This window comes from Diceros bicornis, chromosome 8 (assembly GCF_020826845.1).
Source record: "Diceros bicornis minor isolate mBicDic1 chromosome 8, mDicBic1.mat.cur, whole genome shotgun sequence".
Taxonomy (NCBI): domain Eukaryota; kingdom Metazoa; phylum Chordata; class Mammalia; order Perissodactyla; family Rhinocerotidae; genus Diceros; species Diceros bicornis.
Genome location: NC_080747.1, coordinates 21,874,014 through 21,887,494, shown reverse-complemented (window position 1 = coordinate 21,887,494; position 13,481 = coordinate 21,874,014). Strand labels below are relative to the sequence as shown.

General features: G+C 37.1%; 1 protein-coding gene across 3 annotated transcripts in view; it reads right to left on the bottom strand.

The window, feature by feature from the left end:
* Positions 1 to 2,263: 2,263 nt before the first annotated feature.
* The window catches only part of STIM2 (stromal interaction molecule 2), a 147,723-nt gene continuing 136,505 nt past the window's right edge, over positions 2,264 to 13,481 (bottom strand). For all 3 annotated transcript variants that reach the window (XM_058546849.1, XM_058546850.1, XM_058546852.1), the window contains 2 exons: positions 9,968 to 10,241; positions 2,264 to 5,060 (listed from right to left, as the gene is read on the bottom strand). In XM_058546849.1, coding sequence (XP_058402832.1) covers positions 4,583 to 5,060; positions 9,968 to 10,241 — 752 coding nt within the window. In that variant the 3' untranslated portion in view covers positions 2,264 to 4,582. The remainder of the gene's footprint in view (positions 5,061 to 9,967; positions 10,242 to 13,481) is intronic.

The window sequence follows — 13,481 nt, the reverse complement described above, 5'->3', positions numbered from 1 at the left end:
TGCTGGAACTCAGTAACTGCAAGGTCATTTGGTGGAACTAAATTACTAGTTAGTAGAAGCCCTAAAATAACTTGCCCTTGGACCTGTATGTTTCAGCCATTGCAAATCTCTCCACGTCCTTCGCAAATTAGCACCATTAAATTAAATAATCTATGATTTAATACACTTTTGAACTACATAATCCCTCTCCCCATTAGCTCCCATCCTCCCAACATTTGGTTTACCTTTTTATCATTGCCCTTGTTACAAGGATCTTTGTTTGATCTGTCTCCCCTATTAGACACCGAGCTCCCTTAGGGCAGGTGCCTGTCACATTAGTCTCTATACCTCCAGAGTTTATCATCATGCTCGGTACACGGCAGGCTATTAAATACTTGTTTAATGCATTAAGCAAATTCTCTACTGTTTCTTACGTGTCACTTTTGGGGGAAAATCTACTCTCTCATTCAGGACCTAAAAATAGGAGATCAATACGACTAAAACTTAAATCTAGGTTTTTCTTTCACTTACTTTTTAAAATAAGCATGAAAAATACATATACGATTTTAAAAAATCAGTTTTAGTTGCCAAATGAAGAATACAAGAATAGCTACATTTGAAGGACTGTGTAAAAGGTTTAGAAAAACACTAGGATCCCAAGAACTTGATGGGCAAAAGACATGAACAGACAATTCACTGATATGAAAAATACATCACATGAAAAAACTTTCCAACTATACTAGACATTATTTACCTATTAAATTAGCAAAGTTTTAACCAAATGATAATTCAGAAAAGATGGAGTGAAGTAAAAGGGCACTCACACACTCAAGTGTTGGGGGGATACAAACACAGCTAAATGGATAAAGAAGCTTGAAAGCAATTATGCTCAAGGTATGTATGTGAGACTACGTGAGTGTATACATACACATACATATAAACTAAAAATATCTTTATGCTTTTCTATGTACTTCTAAAAAATATATATCCTAAGGAATCAAAATGTCAATTTGAATTTATGTGGTATGACTTAGAAGTTAAAAACGCGGTTCTACCACTCACCAGCTACGTGACCTTCAGCAAACTATTAATTTCTGGGCTCAGTTTCCTCATCAATAAACTGGTAATTAAAAAAAAAAAAAAACACAACACAGGGGCCAGCCTCACGGCTTAGCAGTTAAGTGAGTACGTTCTGCTGCTGGCGACCCAGGTTTGGATCCCGGGCGTGCACCGATGCACCACTTGTCAGGCCACGCTGTGGCAGCGTCCCATATAAAGTGGAGGAAAACGGGCACAGATGTTAGCCCAGGGCTAGTCTTCCTCAGCAAAAAGGAGATTGGCACGGATGTTAGCTCAGGGCTGATCTTCCTCAAAAAAAAAACAAAAACACAAAAAACAGTACCTGCCTTACAAGGTTTGTGTAAAGATTAAATGAGAATATACATTAGAGTTTAGAACAGTGCCTGGCAAAAAGAGTCCTCAATAAAGGTTAAATGCTATTATTCCACATATCAGAAATTTGGAAACAGCTTAATGATTAATAGTAAAAGAATGATTTAAAAATTATGGTAAATCTATACAATGGCATATTATATAGTCATTAAAATGTTTATGAAGAGTTTTTAATGATGCTGGAGAAAAGCTTATAATATATTAAGTGAAAAAGCATGATATAAAACTAAATATATAGCATCGTTTCAATTGTGTAAAATATATATCAATATATAGAAAATTATCTAGCAGAAAACATACCAAAATATTAAAAGCGATTATGGGCCGGCCCCGTGGCTTAGCAGTTAAGTGTGCGCGCTCCGCTACTGGCGGCCCGGGTTCGGATCCTGGGCGTGCACTGACGCACCGCTTCTCCGGCCATGCTGAGGCCACATCCCACATACAGCAACTAGAAGGATGTGCAACTATGACATACAACTATCTACTGGGGCTTTGGTAAAAACCAAAAAAAAAAAAGAAAAAGGAGGAGGATTGGCAATAGATGTTATAAGCTTAGGGCCAGTCTTCCTCAGCAGAAAGAGGATGATTAGCAGGGATGTCAGCTCAGGGCTGATCTTCTCCACAAAAAATAAATAAATAAATAAATAAAAGCGATTATTTTGGGCAGTAGAATTTGACCTACTTGCTGTTGTTTTTCTTCTTTATACTTTTCTATATATTCTATATAGTATATATTCTATATACTTCCTTATTTTTAGAATAAGGAAGATATTACTTTTAAAATCAAGGAAACACGATAGTTTTATAAGGTTAAAATAAGCTAACAAACAGGTAATTTTTAAAACTTATATTAATGCCCAACTCTTCATGTATAAATGATATAATACAGAAATTATCATGGCTTTCCAAAACTCAATTATTTTCTGTTGAATTTACAAATACAGAGCATTGTATTAATGCAAAGCAAATATTACAAGAAACATAAAGCAGTAAATATCCCTTGGTTGAACTTGTCTATAAATGAGTGTGTGTGCAGTTGAGCACAAATGATGTGTTCCCTGACATAAGACGGCCCACACTCTACTGAGGCCAGCCTCTCCCCCACCAACCACAAGTTCTAGCATCCAGCTGGTTCTGATCTGGAATTCCCTTCTAACCCTCAACAAGCAGCGGGCCTTGCTGGGAGCCCCTAGAGCTCCCACGAGCTTCCTCCAGGCTCCTGCAGCTTTTACCTTTTCTACCCATCCAACCACAAAGTTCTCATCCCTTTTGCACTTTTCAAAGGGAAGAATTCCTGTCTGGTTCTAAGAAGGAGAAAGAAGATAAGGTATTTCCTTCACTCCGAAGAAACTTTCAAGAACGCTTTTCAATTCTTTATGCATAATTTTTCCCCCATCCTACACACCTTTAGAGCCTATGTTTCCCAACTTTTGAGCTTTCAAGGTTATCTTACCTTATAATTACTCCAAAACACGTTTGTTTCAATCAAGTTTTCCCCTTACAGCACTATTAAATATATCAATATCTGTGTATATAAATATCATTCAAGACCTTAACAGTTTTTAACAATAATACTAAAAAGAATAAACAATCACAATTTACAGGAAAGTGTTCATATTCTTAATAAAGTATTTCCTTGGAGCAAATCTCAAATAAACTTCTTGTTTATCAATCAGCATTTTCATCTAAACAGGACTGGGCTGGACATTATGTATTTTAGCCATAATGCTGAAAAATCCTTTTAGCTAATATGTATCAGTTGTTCACCCAAACATCCATCCACATTGCATTAACCAAATTGCATTTATGATGGAATTTTTAAAAGAAATAGTTTAAGCAGAAACTCCCCAGATGTTAATGTACTTTGTTGCTCAGTGACAATCTTCACAGTAAAAGCTACCCTTGTAATAACCTATCAGTTTAATGAACCCCAAACTTTACAAATTAATACAACACAATCTAAATGCACCATAAATTTATATTTGTTAATCTTGATATTAGAACATTTAAACATTTCAAACTACATAAAAATATGACAAACAATATAAAATAGAAAGAAATTTGTTGACAACTTACTTTCAAAACATCACTATTCCCTATATTGCAATTAAGCAACAATACAGCTTACACAGCTCTTCAGAAAACATATAGTGTTTTTAGTGGAGTGTTATCAACAAAAATCAGCACAGTCCCACACAATAATGTCTCTGATTTATTATCTTTTCCACAGTACAAATTCTTCACAAACCATAAATCCTTTGCAGTTATTCAGTCTGTAAACAAGTGCCTGGATCCCCACAGCCCCCCACCTCAGTTTAAGCTTGTGAATGTTTTAAGTCCTTCAACCAAGTTTTAACTCTTCCACTTGCATAAGGAATCAAGAGCCTTTTCTCTTCAAATTATTTATATTTTATCATACAGCCTGCAATGCAGTAAATCACAGTGAAAGCCCTGGGAAAAACAAAACAACATGATCTTTACAGCAGGACTTGAAACTTTATAATATTAAATTCATTTAAAGAAGCTTCCCATATAAAAGCTTGGGTTTTCATTTCCAGAAATCAAGTCAATTAGAAACCCTAGGTTCTACTTAAAAACTCATTTTGATCTAAAAGTGAAAACAGTCCCCTATCCGTAGTCATTTTATAAACCCTAGACAGTTTCTTTCACTTGCAGAGACTTTTTTTTCCAGTCTGGAAAACAGTAGTGCAATTAGTTTTACTTCTTTTAAGTTATTCAGTCCAGGACGTAAATAGCTGTGGAAAGATAAGAAGATGCTCCGGTAAACAAGAAATCTTGCAAGCCCATGCTGGCTTACTAGTCCATTAAAGCTTGTAAGTCCATAGTGGCTTTCAACAAAACGTTGTATATACATCACTAATAACAAAGCAGAAATAAATAGGCAGAAATGACTGTAAACTGTCTCATCTCAATGATTTTTCAGTAATAACTGGCTTGACAAATTGATTATATAGTCATTTAAATAAGCAGACAGTAGACAGTTGCCCTTAAGGACATTCCACTATGGCATCCAGTCTGGAAAGCCCCAATAGAGTTACATTCCTAAAATTAAAACAAAAAGGGGGAGTGGAGGGTGGGAGATAAAAGTTTAAAGATGCCACTTGAATGGAATTCCATCAAGTCAGCCAGTTCACTTAGATTTCTTCTTAAAAAGGCTTTTAATTTTTGATGGCTTTTTGCTTTTCTCTCCATTATGACAAAGGTCATGTGGGATGCTGCTTATCCTGGGAACATTTGGGACTTCCTGAACTGGTTTACTGTCGTTGCCAGCTGAGGAACACGATGTGTGGCGAGGTTTAGGCACCGGGATCCCACTAGAAAGCTGGTTCATGCTACAGGATTTCTCCAAGATGCCATTGTACACTTTGCTTGCAGGACTAAAGATCATACTCTTAGTTTCCGTCAGACCTACACAATCAGGAGAACCCCGAGAGATATCTACAGTTATGGGTGAATCTCCCCTGGATGAATCTTCTAGAGACAGTTCATCTCTTGATATCTTTCGAGGGGACAATGTTTGGTATATCTCAAGGCTTGAAGGAGGAGACTGTTTCCTTCCAATGGAAGAATTTAAGGAGTCACATTCTGAAGCTGTGTCTGCCACTTCCCTGGATGAGATAGAGGCAAAGGTAAAATTTAAAAATCAGTATGTTCTTAAGAGTATCAGCAGACATTCTAACTAAAACAGTTTCCATTGTTTAATCTATCAAAACGTAAAAGGGAGAAATGCTGAAATTCTATATACATTTCAACAAAATTAGAAAGTTACTACTTTAAATAATATAAACTCAATGTTTAATTTTTAACAGAAACTATAATAATGAAAGCTTCCAATCTGAGAAATATTATAACTTGTTATACCTTCAATTGTCAGAGAAATAGAAATGTTTAAATTTTACAATTTTTTTTTATCATTTCAGCTACTTTTATGTTTTGTTTCAATACTGAGTAATTTTCTTTCTAAATCACACAGTTGACATTTTCTTTCTAAATCACAAAGATGCCTTTTAGTCACTACCTCTCCCTTTACTTAATTTTTCAGTCATTAAATTGATGAAATATAACTTCCTAAGGAAGAAAGAAAGGAATGTGCTAAGCTAAAATGTTAAGTTCTCCCAAGTTTAAAAAAAGGAGGAAGGGAATTGAGGTACAACAGGGTGGGGGCATGGATGGGACATGAAAGTCAATGAGATAATGCTATTTTTATTTATTTATTTTTTTAGTGAGGAAGATTAGCCCTGAGCTAACATCCATTGCCAATCCTCCTCTTTTTGCTGAGGAAGACTGGCCCTGGGCTAACATCCATGCCCATCTTCCTCTACTTTATATGGGACACTGCCACAGCACAGCTTGACAAGCAGTGCATAGGTCCACACCCAGGATCCGAACCTGCGAACTCCAGACCGCCAAAGCGGAGGGCGTGAACTTAACCACTATGCCACCGGGCCAGCCCTGATGATGCTATTTTTTAAAAAGGAAACATTCAATAAATTCTCACAGGTTTATTCCTTTATGATTTTCCCCTCTTTCTCCATAGTGGAAAGAGAAGAGATCTAAGGGGGAGTGGAAAAACAAAGTTCACAACCCCAAAGCCAACATACAGTAAATGCTCTTGGCCATTCCCTCAAAATATACCTCAAATCGACCACTTCTCACTCTCCCACTGCTACCATCCCTCTTCCTGAACCGCCACGAAGTCACCTAATTGGTCTCCCTGCTTCCATTCTCCTTAGTTACTTCTCTACACAGCCATTAAAGTGGTTTGTAAAAACGCAATCAGAGCACATCATTCTCTTGCTCAAAACTTTCCAGTGCTTCCTCTCACACCCAGGCTAAAATCCAAAGTCCTTGCCAAGTCCACGAAGTCCTGTACGATCAGGCCCACGACTACCCCCTCAGCTGCATGACCTACCATTTCTGCTTCATTCCACCATGGCCTCCTCCTTGTTCCTCCCACATGCCAATCTTGTGACTCCCTCAGGGCTTCTGCACATGTTGTTTCCTCCACCTCACATTTCCTTCCCCTCCATCTCTACATGGCTTACTTCTCCATGTCATTCGGGTCACTGCTCAAATGCTATCTCTCCAGAGATGCTTTTCCTATCCACCATATCTAAAACAGCCTTCGCTTTCCTTTTTACCTGCCTTTGTTTAGCATCCCAGAACGCATCACTACATAAAATATTTCATATTAACTTATTTACATTCAGTTTCCCCAGAAGAAAAGAAACTTAATGAGGCCAGGGAGTCTTAACTTCTGTATTCTCTGCACTGGAATAGTGGCAAGCTCACAGTGGGTATTTAATAAATATGTGATGAAAGAAAAAATGGAAAGGAGAGAGAGGAGGAGGGGAGGGAGGAAGGCGACGGAGAGAGAAGGAAAGAAATGAGATCTTGAAGACTAGGGATCCTGTCTTACTCATTTTTGTACGCACCATGCCTTACATAAATATTGTTCACTCTATGAAAGGAATGATTAAGAAATGAAAAGTAGAGTCAAGGTAAAAAGTAATTAGCAAAAGAAATAAGGTGGGAGAAGGAAGAGAGCTGAAGACAGAATAGAAAGGCAAGAACACATATGATCATAATCCACTAGCTAGACCTAGGCCAGGACCTTGGCAGCTCAAGTTATCAGCAAGTGCACGGCACACAGCAAGGACTAAATTTATATTTATAGAATCAATGAACCGAATGATCTCTCACCTTGGATGAGCTATGATTACTATCATCATTCATGTTATGATACGCATGTTTATTAATTTTGACATATATTTTGTGTTAATACAATATTTTAGGTATATATTGGATGGCTGAAAATATTTAGTCATTTCTATGTACTTTACTCACACATCTATGTGAAGACTGTCTTTATTACACTACACGCTCTCAGAAGGTACAAAATCCCCTGGGCAAATAAAGACTTAAATAAAGCTTTAATACAATACAGTTACACGTCCTGCACAATTTTCCAGTGCTTTTACAACTTGATAATGCGTAGTGCTAACAGACGGCAAGAGGCAGTTCAGATTGGAAGAAATGGCTCAGAAATCCATCGTTGGTAGGGACTTTTTTGCTAGGCTTCTTGTTGAGGTGGATGTCCATTCATCGAACAGCATACATATAACTGTTCCCTGAGGCTGTCCAGCTTCCAGAGCCAGAAGCTGATTTAGTTACAATTTTATGAATTTACTTTCTATTCTGCCATGTGAATTGGCTGCTTTGTATGTGAAATTCTAAGCTAGGTTAAAAATATTTCAAAAACTAGTCTCTAAAATCTCAATGATGTGTGAAAAGAATACTGATCTAAATTAGGAGACCTAGATTCCTGTCCTGGTCCTGCCATTAACCAGCTGTACAACCTTGGGCAAATCACTTAAACAGGTCTCAATTTTCCTATCTGTAAGAGAATTTGATTCATCTCTAACATTACTTCTAGTTCTAACATCCTAATTCCAAAAAAAGTAACAATCTGAAGTGTTGCTTCTGCACAACTACTCAGATTTGTAGTGTGGGTTTAGTCCTTTAAATTTCCCAGTTTTTCTAGAGCATGTATTCTTTGGAATGCTGATCTTAACTATGTGTACCATTTATGTTATTTTTCTATTTCCCTTTTTTCCCCAGTGACGTGTAGTCGAATTGATATAAGTTTAATGCATGTATGACAACACTTAACTCAAGGAGAGGTTTAAATGAATGTATATGTGCATAATGCATAGAATATAAAAGATCAGTAAATAGTAAAGGTAGTTATTACTATTTCGTAAGAATTCTGGTGGTTCAACACTTAAGACAATGAAAATGGAGAGAAGGAAAATTTTCTGAATCCAAATTCTCATATTTATGAGCTACCTGTGAATTTTTGACATTGCTATTTGAAATGAGGACTGAACACTCCCATCAATACAAAAACGTCTACTGGGCAGCAGAGCTCTAGAGTTTTCCTACTAATTTCCACAAGCCACACAAAATTAGTTTTGTGAGTAGAGCCGTCTTGCTACTGACTGTGATTCTGTCAGTAGCACCCTCTTGCTGGTGATTGTAGTTATGTTGCAAAAGTTATACAAAAAACTAGTCACACAGTGCTGAGCAAGCAAAGTTGCACCAAATTCTCCAGGGGCAATGAGAATACACAACCTGGACTGTCTCCTTAAGAATATGCTATAATGCTCACTTGCTAATGATAAAATTTACTTTCACTAGTAGATGAGACAATTATGTAAGAAAAATGATTATTTCATGATGATGTCAACTGAAGAATCACATGATAGAGAGCTATGTGGGATCATTCATGGAAAACATCCAGCCCACTCCCTTTGGTTTTATTTCTCATATGAGGACAGTAAGACTTCGGGGCGGCAAAATCAGAAATTAACACCAGTTTTTCTGTCACTTAATATCATACTGCTCCAAAAGAGGAATGTGGTTTAGAAAGAGAGATCCTCAAGAGCAACAGGTCTCATGGAGCACTGGGGTCCTTAAGCTTGACCAGAATACACTGCTGCTATACCCATTTTATAGCAAGAATTGTTATGAACATAATTTCCTCCTCTAAGTTCCTGACCTTTTCTTAAACCTTTGGCATCTGATACTTGTTACTAGCAAGTACTAGCACATAACAGACTAAATCATTAAGTGGCAACAAATATTTTAAAAATTCAGCCATATTTAATATTTCTTTGTGCTCAAGTATATTTAAACTCATACCTTTATATTTTACATATAAAACTGTTCATAAGACAGGTTTATGTTCTGAGACTTGAGTCAACTGTGTGCAATGGCCTCTAAGCAGTTATATGTCAAAATATTTACCTTTGTCTGTGGTGGGCAGAATTCTAAGATGGTCCTCAAATTCCCAACCCTGGTTTACACACATCTTCTCCTACTTAGTTATTCAATCAAACATTAATATAGGTGCTGCTATGAAGGGATTTTGCAGATGTAATTAAGGCCCCAAACCAGATGATCTTAATATAGAGAGATTAGTATCCAGGTGAGCCTTTTAAATTTGGGTCTAGAGATCAGAAATAGAGGAAGTCAGAGATTCAAAGCAAAGGCGGGATTTGACAGAAGGGATATTCTCTGTTGCTGACTTTGAAGATGGAGGCCACATATAGCACGCAACAGGAGGCAGCCTCTAGGAACTGAGAGCAGCCCCTGGCTGAAAGCAAGCACAGAAACCAGACCTCAGGGCTATGACCACATGGAATTGAATTCTGCCACAACCAAGAGAGCTTTGAAGAGGCTCCTAAGCTCCAAATGAGAAAAATGCCCAGCCAATACCTTGATTTTAGCCTTGTGAGACCCTGAGCAGCCACCCCATGCTTGGACCTTGGCATACAGAACTGAGAGCTAACAAATGCGTGTTGTTTGAAGCCACTAAGTTTGTGGTAACTTGTTATGCAGCAATAGAAAACTCATACAATGCACCACTCCTACCTACCCCACTCCCACCTCCCACATCCCACCTCACACCCACCCAGCCCAACATATATTGTAGTGTATTCATTGCCAATACCATTGCTTTTCAGCAGAGAAGTAAATGGCCTCCTCCTCCTCTTCATTTCGATAAAGAGCAGGGCAACTTGACACTGAAAGGATATCTGGATCAGGGGAAGGCAGCGAGTGCTGTGTGTGCTGGGGATGGTGGGGATGCCGAGGGTGTGACGGGTGAGGAGCATGTGGAGGAAGCTGAGCACGCTGAGACTGCGGCGAGGACGGCACAACGCTGCGACGAGAGCGACACAAGCTACTGCTTCTGGCTAATGACCCAGCAGGTTTAGCCATGGTCCCTGAAAACCAAACATAAATAAAAACACTCATAAAATCTTATGCTCCTTTTACACACACCACAAAGTGGTGTGAGAAGTGATGTTACTAATATGTCACCATATAATCTACCATTATTTAAGTAAGTAACTGTGCAATCACTGCCATCCTCCATCACCTACCTATACTGCTTCTCAGGAAAATCAAGAAATAAAAAATAAAAATGTAACAAAAATGAAAATAGGTCTAAAAAACAGACGTGAACATAAACATATGAGACTTTAATATAAAATTTGACATTACTAACCACAAAGGCTTAAAAATTTACCCAAGATAAATCTTTCAATTTAAAAACCAATACAGCATATTTATAAGGAATCTGTACTTTGTTGCAAACCTTTTTGTGAATTTTAACATTAAAAGAAGAAAACTATCAGTAAAAAAAAGGTTGGATTTTTCAACGGATATCTCTTGAGTTAGCACAACTTGTTTGAACTTGGAGAATTTTTAAATCAAGGATCATTTAAATACTGTATACATAGTCTCATAGCTAGCTAGGCAGAGGCCGGACCAAAATTGTTTCTTGAATACTGATTATTGTGGAACTTACCAGAAGTCTTAGATTATCTTGTTTCTGCTACCAGTCTCAGTCTAGATCCATGCAGGTAGTAAACAAACTTCCCCTACATGCTTAATATCTTCATTGAATAGGCATTCCATTTCTTTGCCTTAATTGAAACATAGCTCTCCTAAGAACAACTTCTCAAGCTGAAGCTGTTCATTCTTGTATACCTCATATACTGCAGCATCAGAACGTCAGGTTGGTGGCCTTCTCACTCCCCAATATCGTCTGTAAACCCTTACTCCTACACCCTTTTATAAAAATGTGCTCCTTTTGAAGCTCACACTATTAAGCCACATGAATTTTTCACCTCCACTTCACTAGTCACTTTCCGGTCGTTCTCTCTCTTATCAGTCCATCCAACCTATCATCAACTTGAGCAATCTCATTTGTAAGACCTATCCAGCACCTTAACCAATCATGGTTTTCATCTCTTCTCACCAGACATTTACCTCTACTCCACTCCACCACTACTCACTCTCACACCTTGTCTTGCCATCATTCAGAATTGCTCCATCTTTGAAATCGGACAATTTAGACTGACCACTTTTCTACCTTTCTAGTTCACACATTGTATTCCTTCCACTTATCTGTCTCATTCTCTACCCCAAGATCAAGGACCTGACCCTATGGATTATCCCTTCTGTTGCCTTGATTTTCATCTTCTCCCTTCTATTTCCCATTAGTATTTAAAAACCAATGCTGAAAAAAACCTAAAAAACAAACAGATAACAACAGCAACAAAAAAAACCCTCCTCTACCTTCAGACTGTTTTTCAGCTAACATATCTCTCGTCCCTTCTTATGAAAAAGAATTATCTACGTTACTTTCTCTACTACATCATCGTCACTCATTCATCAAAGAAACTGTAAAATGCTTATGTATAATTTCACTGCAACTATTTTCAACAAAGTTATAATCTACTCCCTTGTTGCTCAATTCAATCAGTATCTCAATCCCTCCTTGACATTTGACCACCTGATATTATTACTTTGTCCTCTCCTTAACTTTTCTTAATCACTTTCTCACCTCCTTCATATTTACCTGTCCCTTAACTGTTGTTCTTCAAAGTTCTGTTCTATAGAGGCCTTGTTCTATTCTTGTTTCACTTATTCTTCTTGAGAAATTTCACCTACTCCCATGACTTCGATGATCATCTGCAGACTACAGAAGCAGAGCAGTTTAATATGACCCTATTTTGCAAGCTGTATTTTCTTATGGTAGAGAAGGTAAATTTTTATTTTGTAATAAAGGATTCCCCCCACTACCAACACCCAAAAATAATAAGTAATATACGGACCTCTGGTTCTGGCAATATGGCAGTCAAGGATAACCTGACCACATATTTCCCAACCTCCAACAACACACTTTAAATACCCTCAGACATTCTGATATGCTGACTAAAATACATCAATAGTTTTAAATGCATAGCTAAGTTTGCAAGGAGGAAGAGAAAATTCTCAGATGCAAAAACAGAGAGACTAAAAGTAAGAGCTAACAGGCCTGTGAGTGATGCTGGAACTGCTGTGGGAGGTTCTCAGTCTCAGTAATTTAAGGGTTTGGGTTTTAATTTGGGGATATAAGTGACGTCTTGAGCCCAGATGAGGTGGAATTGTAAGTGAGTGTTCTGGATAAAAGCCTAGGCCTAGATAGGCTACATTCCTCAATGAAAGAGTACATTAGAAAAAAACTGACCAATGAACAAGGAAACTTCCTTCACTGCACGATCTCTGGAAATAGGGATGTAAAACGGCTCTTATGAAAAACTCAATACTCTGGGTATTCAATACTCAAACTCAATACAGGCTAATTCATATTAGCTTGGAGTTGAAGTTTATACTACCAGAAAGGTCTATGAAACCCTAATCCAAAAAGTTAACAAAAAAAATGTACCTGAATAAGTGATACCCTTGAAACTTCTGCCAGAAGCAAAAGAAACCATTTTGAGGAGTAATCCTATCCCTCACAAAGTGTTTTCCAGGAAAAAACAAGCAAGTCCCTTTAAAATAGCTCAGTAAAAAATATAACCCAGAAGGCAACCTACTATGCAAACTCAAAAAACAGCTGCAATAATCAATCAAGAACATAAAATAATACAATTATCAAATAAAACTAAAAAGTAAGGATGTTTGAAATCATTAAACTGTAAAATAATAAATTGAAAATATGAGAAAAGAACAAGGAATTAAAAAACTGGTAGCTTTTATGAAGAATCAAGAAGAACTAATGGAAACAAAAACATAGTCATTGAAATGAAAGATTCAAAGGATGGCTTAAACAAAATTAGCTGAAGAAAGAATAAGTAATCTAGAAGACAGATCTGAGGAAATTTCTCTGAATGCAGCACAGACAGATAAAAAGACTATATAAAAGAAAGGCTAAGAGATGTGGAAGATAAAGTAAGATCCAACATATAACTAATAGGCTAATATTAATTAGTCCTAATATTTCTATATAAGTAATATTCTTGTAGGAGTGAATAGAGAGGAGAAAAGTAATATTTAAAGACAAAATAGCTAATAATTTTTTCATAATTGAAAAAAGACATATATCTCCAGATTCAAAAGCACACGAAGTATTAGGGGGGAAAAAAATCCACATCTAATCATTTTATAGTGAAACTGTACAACAAAAGACAACG